The sequence below is a fragment of the Molothrus aeneus genome, chromosome Z, assembly GCF_037042795.1.
Source record: "Molothrus aeneus isolate 106 chromosome Z, BPBGC_Maene_1.0, whole genome shotgun sequence".
Classification (NCBI taxonomy): Eukaryota; Metazoa; Chordata; class Aves; order Passeriformes; family Icteridae; genus Molothrus; species Molothrus aeneus.
This window is the reverse complement of record NC_089680.1, coordinates 7594207-7616919: the sequence shown is the minus strand read 5'-3', so window position 1 is coordinate 7616919 and position 22713 is coordinate 7594207. Positions and strand designations below refer to the sequence as shown.

At 42.8% G+C, this 22713-nt stretch overlaps 2 protein-coding genes across 3 annotated transcripts in view; one reads left to right on the top strand and one right to left on the bottom strand.

Annotated features, from left to right (window-relative positions):
* Positions 1-13159, bottom strand: part of DNAI1 (dynein axonemal intermediate chain 1) — a 139660-nt gene extending 126501 nt beyond the window's left edge. The window contains exons 1-2 of the mRNA XM_066569125.1: positions 13075-13159; positions 966-1022 (exon numbers count right to left, since the gene is read on the bottom strand). Of these exons, the coding sequence (XP_066425222.1) occupies positions 966-1022; positions 13075-13107 (90 nt within the window). The 5' untranslated portion in view covers positions 13108-13159. The remainder of the gene's footprint in view (positions 1-965; positions 1023-13074) is intronic.
* Positions 13160-13836: 677 nt separating this feature from the next.
* FAM219A (family with sequence similarity 219 member A) overlaps positions 13837-22713 on the top strand; it is an 85091-nt gene continuing 76214 nt past the window's right edge. For both annotated transcript variants that reach the window (XM_066568756.1, XM_066568755.1), the window contains exon 1: positions 13837-13910. In XM_066568756.1, the coding sequence (XP_066424853.1) occupies positions 13851-13910 (60 nt within the window). In that variant the 5' untranslated portion in view covers positions 13837-13850. The remainder of the gene's footprint in view (positions 13911-22713) is intronic.

The following is a 22713-nucleotide window of genomic DNA, read 5'->3' as shown; positions in this document are numbered from 1 at the left end:
AAGGTAAAAAGCACAACGCTATGTTAAAATGTGCACTGGCTGAAAGTAACTGAGAATTTTGCATATTTCAAGAGCCCAGAGAAAGTCACAGTCTGCAGCCTTATTTCTTTCCCCAAAGGGAGCTGAAATGAGGCAAGCGTAAGAAAGGTCAGGCGCTCTGACGCACAGGAGGCTGGCTGCAGAACAGTTGTTTGTGATTTAATGCTCCCCACATGAACACCTGCTTGTAGGACATTTATCATACACAATTGATGCCAGTTAGTTCAGTGGCTGTTTTCCCAAGTGATTCAGATAAGAAGTATTATGGTTTTAACATTTTTATATATGATTTTAATTTTAACAGTAAATAACTTTCCATTTTAAATGGTGAAAAGAGGAACATTCAATGAGACTGTGATTTGTCCCAAGAAAGTGAAAAGCTGTTTATCAATATGTCTATTTAAAGGCATGTAGACTGTTCTTCCATCCCTGTCGTGGATCCTCCATCCTTTCCAGTGGAGCTAAGTAAGAGGAAGGTAGATTAAATCAAGGTATTCAAATAATTTATTTTCCCAATAGTAAAAACATTATCATGAGTTATTATCAGTTTGTACTTCTTTGTTAAGTGACTATGGACTACTTTGAATTTTCTAAACTGAGCAGGCAGATTTCTCGCTGTCTGAGTCAGCTAGTGTTTTGGAATTCACATCCCAAACATCTTAATTTAAATAAATCTTTTCATATTGCATTTTACCCAAATTATTACTTAACACCAAAAGTATCACCTTTGTTCCAGGTGATACTTTTTGTCCTAACTTGCTGGTGTATTTCCCTTCTCAGTGGAAACCTACAGCAACCTCTTACTGCTAAATCAATTGATATTTTACCAGCTTTATAAAAAACCACCTCATTGTTCAGACTAAATCTTGTTTGCATCTCATAGCTGAAAAAAGGAAAAAACATTTTTTAAGACTTGAGAATCTTACCCTTTTTTTACCTTTACCAGCTTTTCCTGCCTTTCCTCCTGAAGGTCCACCTTGGCCCTAAAGTAAGAACACATCCAATGTAAACTTTCAAAGCACTTTCTTTCTGGATTTAACAAAATCAGAATAAAAGTTTGATGCTTGCTCCAATGGTATGTTTTAAAAGTTGAGTATGCCAGCAGTCTGTGTATAAATCATTTGAAGGAAAAACAGTCACTTTTACAACACAAGACAGTGATTTTTCAGCATGAAAAAATGCCAGGCTCTGTCCTAGTACAACACTACCAGTCTGTCCTAGTCTGTGATGCACTCCAAATGTCATACACACATTTTAGTGCCTTGGTCAAACACACTAAAAGGCTGCCCCTGTTTTAAGTGCTTGCATGGCACAGGGCGCCCAAAGACAATAGATCCACACCCACAAAGTCATGAGCATTCAGAAAACATGGAAAACACTGATGAACAGCCGGGAAATGAACCACGGTCAACCCCCCTGCACACATGAAAGCACAGAAAAATTATTATAATAGGCTTTAAGGAAAACAATTAAACAGTTGTTTATAGAGTGCCTTACAGAGGGACACTACCCTACCCAGAGTCAAGGGAAAACAGAAGGGCACCACTGACCAAGATTTGTGAAAATTTAAGTAGGAGGGGAAATGAAGAGGATCCTTCTGAGGAGATGCTGAGCAACAGACAGGACCTTGAACTGTGAAGGAAGAGAGAGCACTGGTAAATCGAGCAAAGGAAACAACATTAGAAACCTTGGCAAGAACAGTTTCAGGTAGGATCACAACATTTGATGGTATGGATGAAAAAAGCAGAGGAGCTACTCAGAAAAAAAATGTTTGACTTTGTGACAGAAAAGAAGGGGGTACGAGGCAAGAGGGAAGGAAAACGAAGGGGTGGGAGAGCAAGCTCCCAAGGGCTGATTGATTTTCTTCAGAAGAACATCAGAGTGTGCCTTTCAACTCAAATCAAAGGTCGACCTAGCCAAGTATCTCTCACCAACACTGTTCAAAAGAAAGTATCTATTCTGTTCTCTCCAGGATGACCTCTTAGCTTGCCACAGGGACTTGAACCAGAAATGCTATCCTTTTTATTCCATATCAGTGAATCTTTTTCTCCACAAATTTATTCTGTGATTTTGGAATCCATGCACATTTTTAGCATGCACAAGTTCCACAGCAAGGACTCCCACAGTACAACTACATGGTAATGCAAAGAACCACAGCTTGCTTTTTAAGTCTGCCATTGTTTCTCTCACCTGGTTTTCCTCCTTCTTCTTCTTCTGAAAAGCCCCACTTTATCACAACATCTATTCTTCCTCTTGTCTTCCATACGTCTTAAGAACATTTTCAGGAACACAAGCCTCCACAGAGATTCGTACACTCCCCTCATGATTCCTCCTCATTATGAAAACTGAATATTCATTTCCACCACCTACTTTCTAGGTATTAAACAATTAAGAAGCCAGAAAGACTTTGACCCAGAATCTCAAAGCATTGCTCATCAAGCCCCATCCCTTGTTAAGTCTTGACAATAAGAACTCAGAAAAGAAATATTTTCAGAGGAGAACAAAGTTCAACAAAAATGTGATACAGTGTCTCTGTGTTATTTCTCTTTGTACAAGCTAAGACACATAAAACTGCTGTTACTAATGAGGCATTAGGGATTATCTTTATTCCAGAAGATACATATTAAAAGCCATGAAAAATGAGCAGAACAACACATTTCTATGCTTAGAAAATATGCCTCACTTCAAAATACAAATTTTTGTGATGCAAGTGGAGAAGACAAAAGTTGTAACATTTCCTTTATAGTCCCCCCATGGGCTGATTGCAGAGCAGAGGCTAAGAGGTCCTGTGTCACAACCACTACTGAGATGACTGGATCATGCAGCTGGCCTGTCTCCCCCATGTGATTGCTTGGCAATGGGCAAAAAAGGGCTCTCTCTAACAAGGACTTTGTTATGTGTGAATTGATGTGACTTAAACAGATTTTCAGAGCAGAGTTTTATTCAGATCCAAATCAAAATCAGATTCTTAATTTTAAACATGAAACGAAGTCTACTTACTATTATCCTTTGTAAGTGGGTCTACAAAAACATTTATCCATTAGCAAAGGCATTGCCAAGGCGATCTCAGGATAATCGGTTTTAGCAGTTGCACAGATTTCAATTAACATAACTCAAAGAGCCACCTGTGTATAAATATCTGCAGCAGTATTAAAATCTCAAAGTGAGACTAAAAAAAAGCTACAGCTATGAGTGCATTCTAAGGAAGCAACACAAACCCTGCCCTGCTTCCCCTACCATAAAGAGTTTGTAGAGTAGAACATGAACAGTTTTTCTAATCAACCAGGGACCGGTGGCTAATTGGCTCTATTTCCTTTGTCTTTGTACACAACTACTATGGTTTTACAACTGGAATTTAATGATGCAGTACAGGCCTGGTATGATAGAGAGACTCTGAGGAGACTCAGGATACAGCACAGAGGAGTACAGGCAGGGCATAATAAGACATGGAGCACATACTTGGCATCACAGACCCCACAGCTGCAAGCATCTAACCACTGGCCAGTTAGAGAATTGCAGGTCTGCAAACAGGGGAACTGAAGAAAATCTGGTTTAGGTGTAGCAAAGAAGGAAAAAAATAGTATCTAGCACACTGAAAAAGCACCATATGTAGTAATATCAGGTGTAATGTGGAGCACCAGACCAATGGAAAAAGGGAAATATATTAGCTAGCATATAAAAGAAACTCCAGGTAAAGAAGAAACTATCAAAATGGGCATCTCAATCCTCCCCAAAGAAGGTCTCCAGCTGCTGACAATTTATCATAACATCCCCAACAACACCACCACCAACAGCAAAATCAAAAAAATCAAACTATGAACTTTAGGAATCAGAGCACTGGAAAAGCAAATACAAGAAAAGAGGTAGAAACTGGGAAGCTTTTTTTTTTCCTCAACAACCTCAACAGCAGTATCACAATTACTGATTTTTTTTTTTTTTTGCACAGAAGTATTTCTTATTTTCTTTAATGAATACATCTGGACAGACAATAATGTTTAGACTAAAATTTCAGTCACACTGACATGAAATTTTTAGTTTTATAAGTTGTGGGATCTCGTTGCCCATAAAGAAGATTTTTGAGTGCAACAAAGTTTACAAACTATTGCAAAATACAGAACCAGGCTCTGAAAGTCTTAGCTTTGACCCTATGAATGTTTTTAACCTTCATCAAAGGATGGCTGTTTGTGTATGACTGGGAGAGGGTACTCTAGGAGGAGGTTTCATTGCATCTGTCAGTGAGATATACCAGCCTTCTCCATGCTTCATGCCTGCTTTCCTACCAGCCTCTACTTGCTGACTGTGACAGCTTGCTTTGGGGCTCCCTGGAACTAAGCCAAGTAGTTCCCTACAGCAGGGACCAAACACATGACTGACATGACATAAAATTATTATGTCTGGTATTTTGAACTGAAGAAACTCCAACCACTCCATCCAACTTGAACAGTTATGCTTTAGAACTACTTTGTTATGACACAGATCCTTGGTCAAATGCTGCACTGTATGGACATAGCCCATGCCAAAGACACAATAAACCTGAAGTGGGAGGATAGGAGCCAGAAGACAGAGATCAGTGTGGGTCTGGGGCTTTCTTCCCTGTGTGCTCCACAAAGGTAGGAGAGCCATACCTGGAGCTGTCTAAGAAGGAGTTGGTCCTTAGCTTATTCTTGGGTTGTTCAGCAAAACTCTTGTCTCCTGCCCAGATAAAACATCCCTCACAATGCAGAGGCCTACTTCAACAACAAAAGTTGAATGACTTTTTTGTTGGATATTCTGTACTCTCGCAAGTGAAGGTACAGACTCTAGCTCCACTTGACTCAATACTCTATTGAAGTCAGTATAAAAAGCAAAGACATACTTTGCTCTGCAAGCATCATTCCTGTTACTGCAAGCTATGCTGCAGAAGGTTCATCCCAAAGTATCTCAAACTTTTGGAACCCAGCTGGAAGGTGGCACAAAGATGAAAAAATAAGACGAGGAAAGATGAGTTCCTAGTATTTTGGCAATATTAGCAGTACGTGAAGGTCATCAAAACTAGTAGATCTGTTTAAAACTATTACAAGAAGCTGGCAAGCAAACACAAGTCAGTCAAAAATACACAATCTTTTACTGTTTCCTAATTCAGATAATAGCACAGACAATACTGCTGTGCTGCTTGATGAAAAGGGTAGTCCTGACATTCCTTTTTATTGGTTATTCGTGTATCTGTGCTTTGTTCTTTTGCTGGCTTTTTTTGCAAGCTCCTGCTCTCTGTAAATCTTTCCAAAGCCAGAACACTTTCCTTTTTAATACCTTTTCTTAAAAGTTCTCTCTGCCACATTGGTTATAAAGAATCCTTAATATCACCTAGGTAGTTTGTGTCCTGTAACCATGGCTTCCCCATTTTTCTTTTTACTGTAACAATGCATTACCCATAAACTATGATTAAAAATGTAATCCTTTTGCTCTGACAGCTACCTAAATATATCACACAGTGTTCATACAATAGGGAAGAATTCACAACCACATCTGCAATACAAATAAAAAATAAATTATAACTATGAATCAACATAATGATTGTATATTCAATATTCACTAGTAAGATGTTTACTTGCCTTCATATGCATGTTTAAAATTCAACCACATTTTTGTGTCTCACATTAGCTATAGGGGGAAAAAAAGTTAGCTATTATTAACATCTCAAAGAGAAGCATTCAGAACTTAGAAAATGTGAGAATTAAGGTTGCTGGGGAAACATTAATTTCATTCCATTGGGCACAGGCATTATGATACACAGCTTAATTCCACAGTCACACACTTTGTTTTTTGTAGGTTTCCTGCCTCACTTCAGTCCTCCCAGGTTATGTTGCTACAGATTATTGGTTCATATTGTTCAGCATCTAGAGTGGTGGGGGGGTTTTGCAATCCAAAGCCTAAATCAGACATCCAAAAAAGAACTAATCAATCCAAATAGTTACATTTCAGCAAATTCTAGATAAACTAAAGATGGTTTTGCTACAGGAAAAAAAAATCAACTGTCTTCCTAAATCTTCCTAATAAATGTGCTCCTATCCCTGCCTTTAATAATAATATTAATTAACGAGAAGAAGAGGAGTGTGAATAATCATGAGGAATTTATAATCATGAGGGAAAAAAGAACAGATATGGTTGCTAGGGAACTAAGGCAGGAGGCATTAAGGAGTTTCTCACCTCCAGGTCACCATTGTGATTCTGACCACTCCAGGAGATGCTCAAGCGCTCCAGAGAAAAATGCCAGAATCAGAATTAATGGAGGCTAATAATGTTTACTCTGACGACTATCTTACATTAAATAAATTAACAGATTGCCACACTTCCAACAGCAAAAAGATATTAGAAGCCTGCGACAGTCACCGTACTTAGATAAAGACTGCAGAAGACCCAAGTTACTGTTTCTTTCTGGATCTTTCTTCCAGGGTGTATATGATATCAGCACATAGGAATTCTTCCCTCGGCCAGATGTCTACTGCTACAAGACGAATTGACTATAGAATACAGCAAAGATACTATAATCTAGCAGGATAATAAAAATGAAAAGAGGAAACAGATGACAAGTGATGTTTTAAATGCTATTTAATATTCCTTTCCCTTCTCACAGTTCCCTCGATCACAGAGAAGCCACCAAGAGGTACAAATAGCTGCAAAATCCAGTCCTTCAGCAGGGAGTCTTTCTGCTGCTCAGCTATTCAACAAGAACTTCCAATTGTATTTTGGGTAGGATGTCTGGATAATATATATTTAATTTTTCTGTAGTCATAAAACAGGAAAACAAAAATTAGAAGAAACTACTGGTGACTTTCTAAAGACCATTGCTGTAAATGAGAAAGAAGTTTTAAAAGAAAGCCCTACCAGGCTGGCATTTCATAAGAGGTATCATATTTCTGCATCCTAAAAGAAAAAGATAGTGAGGGGAACCATCAAAGATGGTTGCAATGTTTAATAGAAGTTTTGCCCTCAACTCCCTAGTAATATTACCTGAATACCCTGCAATGAAGAAAATAAAAAAATCGCACTCAACCATACATTCAGGTCTTGTTCTTCTTGTTTACTGTATCTACATTTTTTTTTCACATTGCTCTCCGTTCTGCTGGTGACATGACAGTCACTAATTGCTGATCTGAGAATCATTAACCGAATTTATACAAAAGAGACAGGACTACCAGTACCTATTGCTATTCTTGACTGAATATCAAAAGCTCTGAAGTTTTTTCAAGTCTGTTTCCTTCTGACTGCTTTTCCTAGAGCCTTGCTTTTCAAATGTTTTATCATTTGCTGCACAAATCCTCTGACTTGTCAGTGGCAATTCTGGTGGTAACTAAATCATCCTGGTGACCTAGGAAGCAGAGATTCACTCTCAAGAGCCAGTGTTCATTTAAAACCAGATTGAATCCTGAATTGGTGAGCATAGAAATCCTCCTGGAAAAATGTGTCTATTCCTCAGGTTAGTCCCAAGGCCAGCCCTGTCTATCCAAACAGGAGATGCAATGATTGTTCCCACATGTGCTGTGCTGCCATCTAGGATAAGGGTTGTCACTGCAGCCTTTGCTGACTGGTACATATCGCTGGCCAGGGGTCTATGTACAAATCACAAACAGGACAGGACTGCTAGGAACACATCTTGAGCTGTTTTGGTTTCCAGCATCTCATTACATGGTTATGACAATGGGAAGATGCTATCAGCTCACATCCCAGGCAGCAGACCAAGAACTTAACGTTACCACTTTAAAAGTTTTTTGACCAATCACACAGAGCAAAAGCACATTGACAGTAGTTCTATCCACCCACCATAAGTACACATACCTTTGGTTAAAACAAAGCTTGCTTATTTTGAATACAATACCTGCTTGTAAGCCTTAAAACATAATGCACAGAGCTCCATTATTAAGCTTAGAACTTCCTAATATCTCACTAGATATACTTTTCTGCAGCTTAGGGAGTTATTCTAGACAAGCATTAACACACAGACCATTGTTCTACTTGTCCTTACGTTTCTACTTCTTACATAACTTTTCTGCTGACTTATCTTATGGCTACTGCTTAGCTCTAATCACAGTTCTGCTGTCTCTGAGGCCTGCCTTTTGCAGCTTTCCCAAAACCCTCTGATTTTAAGGATTCCCACAGTACATCTTTCTCCCATACTGCCAGATTGAACTGCCCCTTTCAGATTAGATCTTGTAATGGGTCACTGTATGGTGAGGAGCCAGACACCACTATTCAGTGACTCCTTGAGGAATGTAAAATTTGTCCTTATGCTTAAAGCATAAGGGTGGACAAGCAGACCTGGACTCACAGATTCAGCCTAAAATACCAGAGAGCTCAGTAGCAGCGATGATGCATGTTGGTCACTCTGACAAGCTGAAGTGTCAGTTCATATTAAAGTAATTTTCCAAGAGCTGAAAATTGATTACATATTAATGAAACACTCATCAGGGCAAATGACAAACCTAGACTATATTTTTAATATATAATTAAAGAGACATTCCTGCAGCCCTTCTGCTCCCCATGCTACTGTCACCATAATACAATCAGGCTACAAGGCTGAGCAATCACAGAACACTCCTGTTAAGTTTAGTTCATCTTCCTGAGCAGAGACAGTAATTTCCACTTCCTCTACAGCACAGGACAGAGATTAACTAGAATTGTGGGGAAAATGTAATGTACTTGTAAGGTAGTAATGCACTTGTTGGATTCTAAAAGAAACAGGTAGAGACATTATGAGAGCTAAGCCTGGCACTTCTGTAAAACAATTTTGTAAGTTTTATTTATTAGCTTTAGCTAATAAATATTAGCTATTAGTTTTAGCTTTTTATTCCTGTTTTGAATATTAACAAACTCCTTAGTAAACCACCAGCTGGCACAAGGAGCAAGAAATCACAGCATGGAAACAAAGTCACTTGAAGCCTGCCCTGTACCAGATATTTATTTGCACACACTAGGGATGCCAATTTAAGAGCTATTTGCCAATACATTCTCTAATGCTTTCTGAGCAACACTAAATGGAATGTTTGCTTTATACTCCATGGATATTTTAATGCATGTGTAAGAACAAGTAAGCACCTTTAAAAGCCTTCTCAGGGGAAGAAAAAAATATAGAAAATAAGAAAATACAAAAAAAGTAAACTGTGTCTCATTGTTTTCTGTATTTGGGGAAGAGGTCTATTTGTTTCTTTTGTGACTTGCTGAACAGCAAAGAAACTATTTCAATGTCAGTGGGTGGAAGACCACAAGGGTAAAAAGAAATGCCTCTCTGTCCTAATTCAGACCCTTTCTGAGCACTGCTTAAGTGATCTGTTCTTGCAGTGAGGTTAACCCTAACTGTTAAGATTGAACAGTCTGATTTTGTATTTTAAATGCTAAATGTATGCAAGATCTGCTATGGAGCCATAACAAGATCTTGCTTCTCCTTGAGGTGGATGCAGGCACTGAGGTACACACTAGCACAGGGTGCTCAACACAGCTGACTCAAGGATTTTCCTCGAGCTACACAGCAAAGGCACAGAAACCTGAAACAAACACTTCCAACCTGTCAAACATGTTCAAAACAACATTCTCAAAATCACTGGCCACTTTCTCTCCTCACCCAGCACCACACACAGGACTGACACAAGACCAACAGGGTGCTGTTCCATGCCCTAACACTTTTGGCAAGCCCATGCACATGCCACACATCTCTGCTGTTAGTACCACACCTCTGAGTGTCCTGCTTGCCATGCTCAAGACCTAATTTTTCAGGAAAGCTGAGAATCTGATGCACTCATTCCCTTCAGTCTGATGCAGGAAAGTTGGCTTATGCCTTTCCATAATTCCACATCCCTACAAAAATTGTTGAGCTCAATTGTGCATAACATATTTCATATGAAAGGAATGGTGTTATTGAAGTACAGAACATACATATATGTTATTTCCAAAGCTGTGCATTGGAAGCACAAAGATCCAGACATACAGCACTATTTTAAGACTTTGAACATTGAAAACTAAAGTTTCTCAATAATGTACAGAAATACATGAAAGCCTACAGGCATTTATAAATCAGGCTTGGTCAACTCAAATAATTCATCCAGAACACCACAGACGTTAATTCTTATGATCAGCCCAGCTTTGACATATTTTCACCCATCAGGGGGATGGAGACTGAGCTGGAGGTAGAAATCATCTGGATAAAGAAAAAAAAGAATGAAACAAAGCCAGAAACTGATGTTAGAGGAGAATGCAGATACAAGACAGGCACAGAAGAAGAACAGACAACCCCCACATAAGGAGAAGAAGAAACAAAACAAGAATTTATCACTAAGTATGTGAAGAACATAGAGTCATGAAAGCAGAGAAGGAGCTGGAAGTGATATATGGTAAAAGGGAACAGGTGTACAGGTAAGTATCCCAGCTTTGAGAACAATCTCAGGAAGAAAATTTTCAAAGTGAAAGCAGTCAGCAGTGAAAAACCTAATAAAGAATAAAGCAATATACAAAAAACAGAGGAAAAAAAAGCAGAGGGACAGGGGGAAAGAGCACAATACTACAGAAGAATTATTGTCAAGAATTGGAATCTAAACCTTGACCCACCAATTAGTTTTACAGTGGCCACTATGGCCAAGTAGATATCAAACATCAGGCCCTCAAGCACAAAGGCATTCACTCCCCACACTCCCAAAGCCACTGAGATGTCATCTGTACTCTGAGTCAGGGAAAATGAGGGAAAATTGTGTGGTTGGCTACCTCTGGACTCAGAGGTAGTCAACCACACAATTCCTCCACTGCAAGAATATTCTAGCAGATAAAAGGATGTGAAACAGCAATCAAATTTAACAAGCTCAAGGCAAATATAGGAAATGTAATACAGGACAAGTTAAAATTATTGCCTTTTAGGTTATTGTGATGAAAATTATGTGAAAAGCCAAACATCCTCAGAGTTTAAACAGTTTATGATGTTTCAAGAGCTTTAAAATAAACGCAATGCCTTTACAGCATATTAAGTTTTTCAAACATGCCAATTGAAGCCTCTCCATTTCAGAGTATTGTGATAATGGCTACTGAAAATTATTGAAAATATTTATTTGGAAATTCTGACAATAAAAGAAACTGAAATTCAGAGCAAGAATTTCATCCCAAGTTTAGTTCACATCATGATTAATGGGTTTTTTGCAATTTTAGCATAAACATCTTTATTGTCTAGGACTGGATGTGGGTTTTGATTCTGAGTTTGTGCCCTTTGAAAACTTTATAAAGCCCTTTGTATCTTGATACTCATTAGTACTTAGTAGGGGACTAGGAATGTCAGAGTGATCCTCTCACTCTTGCTTCCATGCCTGCTAACCTTCCTCCCACCAACCCTAACATCAAGTGTGTTGGGATTGATCTAAAAATGTTAACAAAAGGGTTTTATCAGCCAGGCCACCATCCACTTTTAAATTGAACACTTTAATACTCCAGTAGCAGACAAGACCCAGGAATTATTCAAATTAACCTGAGATTTTTATCCTAAAAGAGGATGCATGCAGACATGTCTGCACAGAGACCAAAGGATTACAGTGAGTTCTCACAAACAGGGACCCCACAGCAGTCTAGGTTTAGGGCCAGGAAGGGTAGCAAATGACTCCTCTTCATTGCTGGAGCTGAGCAAAGACCAAATAGCAAAGCAAAAGGAAAGACACAAAACTCACAGCGGGGTATAACTAAAATAATTTTTAAAAATTTTGTAAGAAAAAGGATTTTATCTTGCCTGCTCAGTGTCTCTGGGAGATCCGTGGGCAGGCTGGAGACACCTTGAGCGCATTGGGACCTGCCTTGGAAGGGGTGCTGCATACTGGAAGTGTGATGAAATGGCCTGACAATCTCTGAGGACTTTGTAGTCTCACAGGGCTGAACAGCAAGGTGACAGAGTGAGGAGTGCTGCAGCTTTGGGACAGGCTGGTTTGAAGAGCTGTGTAATGCCACAGAACTCTCAAGGTGTCATGGGCAGCTGAAGGGACAGCATGACACAGCATGACACAATATGATGCAGCCAGGACTCAAGAAGGCCAAGAGAGGCTGTGCTGATTAAACTGCCACAGCTCTGTGGGGCAACCTAAGCTGTCACTTCAGCCCCTCAGCTCTGCTTAGTAGCACCTGGGTGCATTGGCAGATGATGAGGTGACCATGAGCCCACAGTGTGCCCCTGCTGCCCGTGATATCCTGTGGTACCTCAGGTGGGCAGCAGGTCAAGGGAGGTGACCCTGCCACCCTACTCAGCCCTGGTGAGGGCACATCGGGAGTGCTCTGTCCCCTTCTGGGCTCGTCAGCACAAGGAACACAAGGAGCTACTGGAGAGGATCCAGCAGAGGCCACAAAGATGATCCGGGGTCTGAAACATCTCTTTTACAAGGAGAGACTGCATGTCCTCATGCACTGCTGGCCCTGTTCAGTCTGGAGTAGACTGAGAGGGGATTTTATTAATGCATATAAATATATTAAAGGTGGGTGACAAGGGGATGGTGCCAGACTCTTTTCAGTGGTAGCCAGTGACAGGACAAAGAACAGTGCCCATAAACTAAAACACAAGAAGTTCTACCTCAACCTGAGGAAGAACTTCTTTATGCTGAGGGTGGCAGAGCACTGGAACAGCTGTGCAGGGAGGTCACGGAGTCTCCTCTCTGGAGACATCCAAACCCCACCTGGATGTGTTCCTGTGTCACCAGCTCTAGGTGGCCTTGCCTTGGCATGGGGGTTGGACTGGGTGATCTCCGGGGGTCCCTTCCAGCCCTGATGGTTCTGTGAACCCGGAGGGAAAGATCTGTGCTGCACGCAGTGACGTCACGGGTGGCGGTTTGGAGAACGGTGACGTCACTGCTGGTGTCACACCACTGATAGAGCTCAGAGGAGGAACCGAGGGCAACAGGGTCACACCGGGGCTACACATCGACCTTCCCGCTGCTGGGCTGCCGCCTCCCGCGAGGCGCCGCGGTGACGCCATGTGGGTGTGACGTCACGGCGCATGTGGTGACGCCATCACGGTGCTGCCACCACATGAGTGCGGCAAGCCCTTACCTGCCGGCGCTTGTCGGCCGCCTTGGGGGGCATGGCCGTCCCTCAGGGCAGCGGACAGCCCTCGCCGCAATCCCGCGCCCGCCGGGCACGCCGGAAGTTGATGGCGGCAGCCATGGCAACGCGCCGGAAGCGGCGGCTGGACCCGGCCATTCCCCCAACTCCCCCCGCTCTCCCCTCGAGGGAGGAAATGGTACATCCCAGCTGCCGCTGCAAACAGCGCCGCGGCCCAGAGAGACTGACAGCAGGCCCCGCCCCTTGATGAATATTCAAATAAGGGCGGTGCCACGGGAAACGGAGCAGCTGGGCCGCGACCTGGTGACCGAGCCCCTCCCGCTTTATGAATATTCAATAAGGGGGGCAGGCCTCGGGGAATGGATTGACCGGCCACAAAACTGGTTATAGTGGTCGCGCCCTCGAATGACTATTCAAAAGAAGGCGGGGCCGCAAGGAGACCACCGTTCGGTCACCAATGACAGCGCTCCCGCCCGTCATGAATATTCATATATGGCGGGGCACTGAAGCCCAGCATCCGGGCCCCGAGCGCGGGACAGTGGCCCCGCCCTTTATGAATATTCAGAAGGGGCGGGGCGGCGGCCGGACCCGGAAGCGGCGCGGCTGAGTCACGGCGGCGGCGGCGGGGATGAGGCAGCCGCAGCCGCGGGCGGTGTCGTTGTCATTGTCGCTGTCGCTGTCCCCTCTCGGCGCCTGAGGAGCCGCCCGCGCCCGCCCGCCCTGCTCCCCGTGCTCCGCCCGCCGCGCTCGGCGCCGCCGCCAAGATGATGGAGGAGATAGACCGGTTCCAGGTGCCCGCCGTGCGCGCCGAGATGCAGCCGCTGGTGAGGGGCGGGCGGGCGGGGCCGCGCTGTGCCCGGGTTGAAATTACCCCGGTGCCGAGAGGGTCGCGCACACGCCCCCGGGTGTCGGCGCTGCGGGCGCGGCCGTGCCGCCGTTATATAACGGGGTGTCCTAGGCGCTGCCGCCATCCTCGCCGGCCCGGGGCCGCTGCTGTGTCATCCCGGGCCATCCTCTTATCCTGCCCCCCGCCTCGTCCTCTTCTCCTCCTCCTCCTCCTCGTCCTCCTCCTCCTCCCCCGGTGTGTCCCCGAGCGCCGCCGGTAGCAGAAGCGGGCGGGGGCAGGCGGGCGGCTCCGCTCCTACCGCGATGGAAACGCCGCTGCTCCCGGGGCATCCCGGGGTGTTCTCCCGCCGCCGGGCACGGGAATGGCCCGGGGACGAGGGGGAAGGACCGGGGAGCCCGGTTGTAGGCGCTGAGGACGGTTGTGCTTTTAATTGACTTTTATAAGCTAGGTGAGGTCTGTGGAGGAATCGGGCGGTGTTTGTGCCCAGCCCGGGCTGGGAGCTGCGCGGAGCGATGCTCCCCGGGGATAGCGGAGCTGTACGGGGTCGGTCTGAAGTTACACGCGCTGTGAAGCCAAAGGACCTTCTCCGAGGATGGTTTTACAGCCTGCTCTCGACACCAAGCTGCAGCGAGGAGATGCTCATCTTGTGTAAAGTCCAGGTGTTCTGCAAAGAAACATCAGCTTCTCTGGGCCAACCCAGTTGTTTCAGGATATGATGGTGGATTGGGCAGCAGTGATAGTAAGCTTAGGAAACAGTTTCCTTCAACATGGAACAATTAGAAAGAAACATCGCCGTCAAATTAGCTTTGCTCACATTAAATGATTTGTATAAGGGAAGCAATCTGTGAGGGTTTGATGCCGTGCCACCGCATGTGTTTTTCATACCAGGATGTTTTTTTCACGTCATAGACACAATTATATTCAATTAATGAGCTCTGAAGAGCCTGACATAATGGTTACAGTACTACATGGGACCCTGGGGAATCTTTCAGAGAAGGAAGTCTGCAGGCTCAGAGGACTTTGCAGATGTGTAAGTGGGCAGGTAGAGTGGTCCTGGGCTTTTGATAGCTTTTGAAATGGGTTATGAAGGAAGGCCAGCTGGCTGGCAGCCAGGGGAGATGCTAGACCATCATCAAGTAAGGCAAGACTTCTATGAGCTTGTAGCTGCATTGCTCCAATGCCGCAGGCTTGTTTGTGTATGTGTTGTGCCCCATCTGCCTGCCACAGAACTCTTGAATATGTTTGCCCATTTCTGTTTTCTACCTGGAAAAGGTTCTCTTGTGTGTTCCCCTCCCCTTACTCTCCCATCTTCCTCAGTCTCTGCCATATGAATTGTTTGGGAAGGTGGAAAGTAGTTCAATGAAATACTTGCACTGTTCCTTTTAGCAGCAGGTGAGGATAGGTTGTTGCTAGGTTTGTGCCAGCACTGAAGCACTTTTGAGATTTCTAATATATCAAACCATATGTTATTTAGGGTTGGTGTAAACACAACCTCAGTTCCTTGTTGCAGTTAGTGTTTGTAAGAACTTGAGAGCACCATAAGTGTTTTGTGAACAGAAAAGCTCTTCAAGGTCTACAGACTCAAATTATCTCTCAGTGGCAAGAAATACATTTCTCTTATTGTGGGAGTGTTGATAAATTCTGAAAATATGCTTAGTTTGGGTTGCATTCTGGGTTTGGTTGGTTTTGTTTTGTTTTGTTTTTTGTTGCTTGTTTCTTTGGCTTTGTGGTGGGCAAAGAACTGTCCATACAAGCTGATACAGGCTTGTTGCCTTCCCTACTTATTGTTGTTTTTATATAGGAGACTCAACAAATGTGACAAGAGTGACCATCTTTATTTGTTTTATTGAAGGCATAGTAGTCAAAGTAGCAAGTTTGAAAAAGCTGTTGCCAGACAAAACAATAAGTGTTTTCTAGAAAGTCTGTGATAATAGTGGAAGTGTGGAATTTGCAGATACATGTATGTTTGCATGGACATGAACCAGGCAGAATCCAAACAGCTTCTCTGGTCCAACCCAGTTGTCTCAGAATATGATGGTGGATTGGGCAGCAGTGATAGTAAGCTTAGGAGACAGTTTCCTTCAACATTAAAATTAGAAAAATTTCACAAAGAGCTTTAACACTTGCATTAAAAATACTCTGAATCTGTGCTTCAGGTCTTCAATTCTTTTCTAAGTACTGGAGCTCATAGTGAAACCTTGTGGTTTAGGGGGTCTTGAGTGTTCAGGTGTCTACACACACAGTTGTTGTGATTGGGTGTATAGGATTTTTCCACAGGCATGGAAATGTTGACAGTGGTCTAAGAAGTGGGATGTAGCAAGTCTGGTATAGCATTTCTGGTGGTTTCCTCTGCTTTGTAGTTCCTGGTCTGTACTTTGCAGATAGGGACTGGATACTTGCAAGAATCCTTGCCAGTCTGGGATTTCTCATATTAGCTTGTTTGGGTGATGCAGTTCTGGCCAATGCTACTGCTTTGTGCCATTACAATTACTGTGTGTCTGTCACTCTCCCTCCCATTCTGTACTTTTAAGGTTGCGGTTTAAACGCAGTTAACAAATAAAAATAAATAAATCACTCACAGCCACTTGCTCACTTCCCTCCCACATCAGGATGGGGGAGAGAATCAGACAAGTAAAAGTGAGAAAACTTGTGGGTTGAGATGAAGACAGTTTAATAAAGCCATGCACACAAGCAAAGCAAAACAAGGAATCTATCCACCATTTCCTTTGGGCAGGCAGGTGTTCAGCCATGCGCAGAGAAGAAGGGAGGGCTCCATTACACCTGATGAATACTTGGGAGGACAAATGCCTCCAAAATATCATCCCCAAACATCCCCCCTTGTCCTTCTTCCTAGCTTTGTATGCTGATCATACGGTATGGAGTATCCCTGTGGTCAGTTGGGGTTAGCTGTCCGATCTGTGTACCTACCCAACCTCTCGTGCACCCCCAGACTCTTGGCTGGTGGGGTGGGGTGAGAAACAGAAAAGGCCTTGATTCTGAAAGTGCTGCCCAGCAATAACCAAAACATCCCTGTGTTATCAATTCTGTTTTCAGCACAAACCCAAAACACAGCCCCACAGTAGCCACTGTGAAGAAAATGAACTTTATCCCTGTCAAAATCAGTACAAAAGTACAGAATAACATTATAATCTCTGGACTTACTGTCTGCTTCCCAGTTTAAAAGATTTCATTTCCAATGGTCTCAGGGAGAGATGCATCTGTCACTCTTTTCCACATCCAGAAAGCTGAAGTAAAAGTTTGTTTTTCACGTGCTACCTAAAAGTCACCATGACTTGCCACTGAATCTGTGTATAAAAATAAATGTTTCTAAACGTTATTCCCTGCTAAAAGCAAACAAAGAAGGTCCCTTGCTTGATTTATAGAGTATACACTAGATGAAATATTTTTCATCCTGTTCCAACGGGAACAGGGTGTCCCAGGAAAGCACTGTTCCTTCTGAGTGCTGGCCAGTGTGTGACAGGTCCTGAAATGAGGTTTGTGAAGGTAGGGTTTGCTCAAAATCCTGAACTTTGTGTTGTTGACCTGCATGCATGCTTTTGAATGTCTGTTCATCTGCATGGATAAAGTGTCATCTTAGCCTTTGATGTCTTTATACTGAACTCCAGGACAGCTGCTGCTGGTCTGCCTGGAAACCGTCTGACAGGCCTCCTGGTCTGCCCATCTTCAAAATTAAAAGATTGGCTTCTCTTTGGCATTTAGCAGCTGTATCTTTCTTAGAACACAGTCTGAAACCTTTCTGAACCCTTCCGCCCTCCAGACCTGCCACTGCCACTTGCACTATTTATTGATCAGCTGTCTGTCAGGGGTGATAGTACACTAATGTCTGGTGTCTGCTGGCAGCACATCCTGACAGTAACCAGTGCTTTATTTACAGAGCAGGGACAGAGAACCTGACATGACTTTTTGCAAAACTAAGTTCTTTAAAGCTAAAATATGTCTGGTTGGGGAACATTGTCTCTTTGACAGCCTTGTCCCACCAAGGTCTGTGTTGGCTTCCCATTGCAAGGCTAAGGGCAGCACCCAACTAGTACAGGCTGGACAAAGCCTACCAAGATCTCTGGTTGCTGCAAGTTTCTCTCTGCTGATAACAAGTCAGGTAGGGATTATGTTGCAGGGCTGAGAGGCATTTGGCCTGCAGGTTGCATGTTGGACAGGTCTGTCATATGTGCCCTCCAACACTTCACATTGGATGCAGTGATGTGAAATTAATGAGGTGGGTAGTCATTTTCTTCCTCTTTTCAGCTTGTTTGGATAAGCATTGTGAAGTCAGGCAAGCTGGCTTGACTCTGTGTGACCTCTGCAAATGTGTTTTGAGAACTGCTGGGTAACTGATGTGCACCCAAAGGGGAGGTTCAGCACAAGACTTAATGAGACAGAGTTGCTATGTGCAGATGGAGAAGATGGCATACAGTACCTGGTAACCTGGATAAACCTGGTTAAATATCATCCAGTTGTCAGATGGGATGAGGCCCAGTGTTTCAAATCTTGGAGAGACACGTTACACTGCATATTTTGATGTTGTGGTACAATTCTGTACATTTTCATTCTGGAAAAGAAGACAGACTGGTAACTGGCACTTGGTCACATTCACGTCATGCCTGTCCATGAAAATTGAACTATGTGTTCTGATCCACATTTCTGTTCTTGTCTATTGGTCACATTTGGCTTCTATTCTAAAAATGTCCGCCTTTTCAAATTAATGAATCAAAATCAAATTAAAAATCAACTAATTTACAGGGTGTTCTGTTTGCTCCTAATGTTTTGTGTCACGTCATCCTTATAAACATAATGCAAGCTCAACTGCAGGAATTCTGTTTTGCTAAGATACTGTCCATTTCCAACTTGACCTGTTGTGATCCTTCTGCACTCACAGAAAGGTCTCTCTGCCGTAGCTGCTGGGTAGAGGGTTATTTCCAGATAAAATCAATTCAGGGTTTGCAGGGATGTGATGAGGCCTGAAATTCATTATTTCTGGGACACTTACACTTGCTAGATAGCTTTCTTGGCTGATGGAGTTGGTATTTGATGTCTTAACTTCCAACTAGTCCATTTTTCCTGGTCTGTTGGTGGTGATGCATTTGTTATGATAATTTGTTTTCTAGCAAGTTTTTTGCTGGGAATGTTTCCTAACATAAAATTCTTATTACAGTGGTAGATATTAAAGGGAGAGATAGATGAAGGGAAACTTGCACAGTGAGGATTCTGCAGACAAAAAAGAAGTAAAATTTTCTTTGAAATAAGAACGGCTGGCCCTGTAGTTGTGTGTAGAGACATCTTTTCTTCAGCACTGGTGTCTCACTGCACACTCTCCCTGTGATTTTTAAATCTGTGTTTTGGACTGTTACCTAAACTCTTGCCAAACCCTTAGAATTTTTGTTAAAATGGAACATACTGAGCACAGTGCAGTGGGGTTGTATCTTGAGTGTGTTGGAACATGGATGCCTCCCAAGCCTGTGTCTCTTGCATGCACCAAGCCCTGGATGGCATGTGATGGCAGAGTGACAGGTGACAGTGTTGGATCACACGTTGCTCCTGTAGATCAACACAGGCAGTTTCTGTTCTTAGCACTAAAATGAAAGTAGAGTAAAAGAGCTTTTGCTTACATGGCATCAGTACCACTTTTCCCAAGAGCGCATCTGTCGAAGTGCAGCAGCTTCAGTGGAGCTTTGACACAAACTTCTAAGACTTTGGCTCACTTTCTGAAAACAGCAGGAATGCAGTATTTCAGTTTCCTGGTTTTCAGCCCACATGAAAAATGGGAGCTCTTTCCAGAGAAATTGGGCTGGTGGTTCCTATATCTCAATCTGAATCATTGTGCCTGGCCTGGTTCCTTGCCAGCAGGGGCCTCAGGCTTGTAGCTCTAGTTATGATGATGACAGCCAAAGTAAGGGTTTTGTTCAGCCAAATCCTACAGTGATACTGCTGGCTCTTCAGCTGAGATGCCAAATCTGCACCAGTTCTGAAAGTGTAAAATTTTCAGAAATTTTGAAGGTACAGAAGATGCATTTATGTACAGCTTTGTTTTTTAACATCAAAAGAGAATAAAAATAAATTATATTATCTACCAGATACTTCGTTTTTTTAAAAAACTGTAATTTTAGTCAGCAGAGAGTATGAGTGCTTGGCATGCTTATAAAATCTGCATTCTTTATTTCTGCAAAATACTGCCTATCTCACCTTAAGAAAGTTGTGCTGCATACTAAGATCTCTCTGTAAAATGAGGAAAATGAAGAACAGAAAACCAAAAGTAACTAAAGCAAAATGAAATGCTCTACCTGTAGGGCTTATAAATAGCATGTTAATATAACATTAGTTCTATAGTGCAGGTACAGAAATCCCTCATTTTTCTAGAAGGAAAAAGCTCTAAAATGAAAATGTCATCCTTATATATATTCATTATAACGTAGCCCAGGGGTTACACAGCTACTATTTTGTAAATGCTTACAGTACATGAGATTTGTAATGTTGCAGGACTATGGGTCCTGAAAAAATTGATTTCAGATAATGCTGCTTTTAGTTATACAGCTTTTTTTGATGTGCTGTCATGTCATCTGTAACAGTGGCCTAAAGATGGCCTCCCTGAATACTGCAGTTAGTTGGGATTCTGTCCTATGTCAGGCCTGAGGTGCAGAGGTACAGGAACATTTTTGTTACCATCCCAGGCCAGGCTAAAACTCCAGCAGTAATCCAGCACATGCTCCCAAAGGAAGGCAGTGAGGGATGTGCTGTTGTGTCTGGAGGATGACCTGTCAGGATATGGGAGTGTGTTCTGGCTGGCACTGTCTCTGCAGCAACATTGCTCCTTCTTCTCTACCTCTTTGTATAAGTTCTGACTACAGTTGTTCTGTCAGTCATATTTGGAAATCTTCTTCTGAGTGAAGAAAGGTATTTAAAAGGGGGCAGTGAACTCTATGAACAATTAAATCTGCACAGTCCACTCTTGGGATTCTACTATCATTCCCAAGAGCTTGTTATCTGTAGCGTGATGTTAATACCTACTCAGACAGCAATTTCTGCTCCTGATATAGCTGTGTTCTTTCTCTGCCAGTAGATAGTGGCAGGTCTGTAAAGAGACAAGATGAGGAAAATTCCAGGGTGAGAGAGAAGAACAAGGCATGCCTTAATTTCTGCAGGACTTCATTCCAGGAAAGCCCTCAGCTTACCAACAGGGCTGTGACCTGTCTGGAGGTACATTTTACTTTTGGTGAAATTGAAGCCTGAACTTAGTAAGGATAGAGAAGGAGACCCAATACCAGTTTGGTCTGTGGGCTAGATGATTAAAAGTTGGCTAACAGCAGGACTTCTAGTCAGTCAGTGACAATGGTGTACCTGTTTTTTTAGACATTTTAAGATCTTGGCTGGAGTAGTTGCCTTTCAGCTTCTACGTAGATCAGTTATTTGTCACTTTCCATAGGCAGTCTGTAGAAATGTGTTTCCCCTCAACACTCACACATGCCATACATCTTCAGTGAGGTCTTGTGCGGTTTTGAGTATAAGGTTCCTCCAAGGTTATTCTGTATCTGGCACTATAAAATTGACATTGTAGTGATGCAGCCAGTTGCCACTCGTAAATCCATCAGTTCAGCTCAAAGCCTTTGTAGTCTGAACCATTATTCTTTGAATTTTAGTGTCATCTTGTGCAATGGATTAATGTCCATTTTGTGGTAAGCAGTCAGAAGCAAACATTTGTTTCATTGGTTTGTCTCTGAGTATTACTGAGTCAAGAGTGAGTGAAATTGTAGGTGGAAATTTGCTTGATTTTGAAGAGTAACTGCTAGCAAATCTGCTGAACTTTTGGACACATCCATCACCAATTCACAGGATAGCAAGGTTTTATCACATCAGGAAACTTCTTTACAAAGAAGTGCTCTCCTAAATATGTGCAGAGTATTCAGGCTGCATCCCAACTGCTTTTAATAGGCGAGGTGCAGTCATCTTAATTGTGGACTGAGAAAAGTGTAGTTTTAATAAAGTTGAAGGTAGCACATATTGATTTTGTTGAGAAGAGCCCTGGCTCTCTAAAGATGGATAAGACCTTATTTCCTAAAGAGAAGGGAAAAGGGAGGGTACTGTTTGTTTCATCTTAAAAAGATATTCCAGCTGTAGTGGCAAGCTCTCTACTGGGGATGCAGCCTCTGCTGTGAATAAGTTACATTGTTAGAACATATTTAAATTCTTCCTGAGCCAGCTAATTTCTATTGCGTAGAACAAAGTCTTTGGCTATCAAATAACTGGCCACCAAGTGACTCCTGTAACCCAGCACCATCTGCCTACCAGAGTACATTGTTTAGACTCTGTGTGCAGTGCTGAAGCAGGTAGAACAAACATACCTCAGCTCTCTCCTCAGCACGCTTCCAGAATAGTCTGTGTTAGAGCTTATCTGAGGAGCTGCTATTTTGTTCAGCATCCAGAACCATGGATTGTTCCTCTTTGGACATGGTATGGTGTCTTGACTCATGCTTGTCTGACACTGCTTTTTCTTCGTTTCTTTTCAGTTGCCTTTCTGAGCCAAGTCCCATTTGTACAAGCACCTGTCTTTTGGGCTCTGCAGCGTTCAGTCTAATAATCCTTCTCCTAAGCCAGGCAGAGCAGCAATATTCTAATGATCATTTCTCTCTTGCGTGCTTTACTGATCGCATGGGAATGTCAGTTAGTGATTTAGTACACCCATACCCAAGCAAAATCTTTACCTAGGTTATTTCTTGTTTCATGTTTTTGTTTGTATGTGGCCCTGGGTGAAAACCAATCTTGGCTCTTGC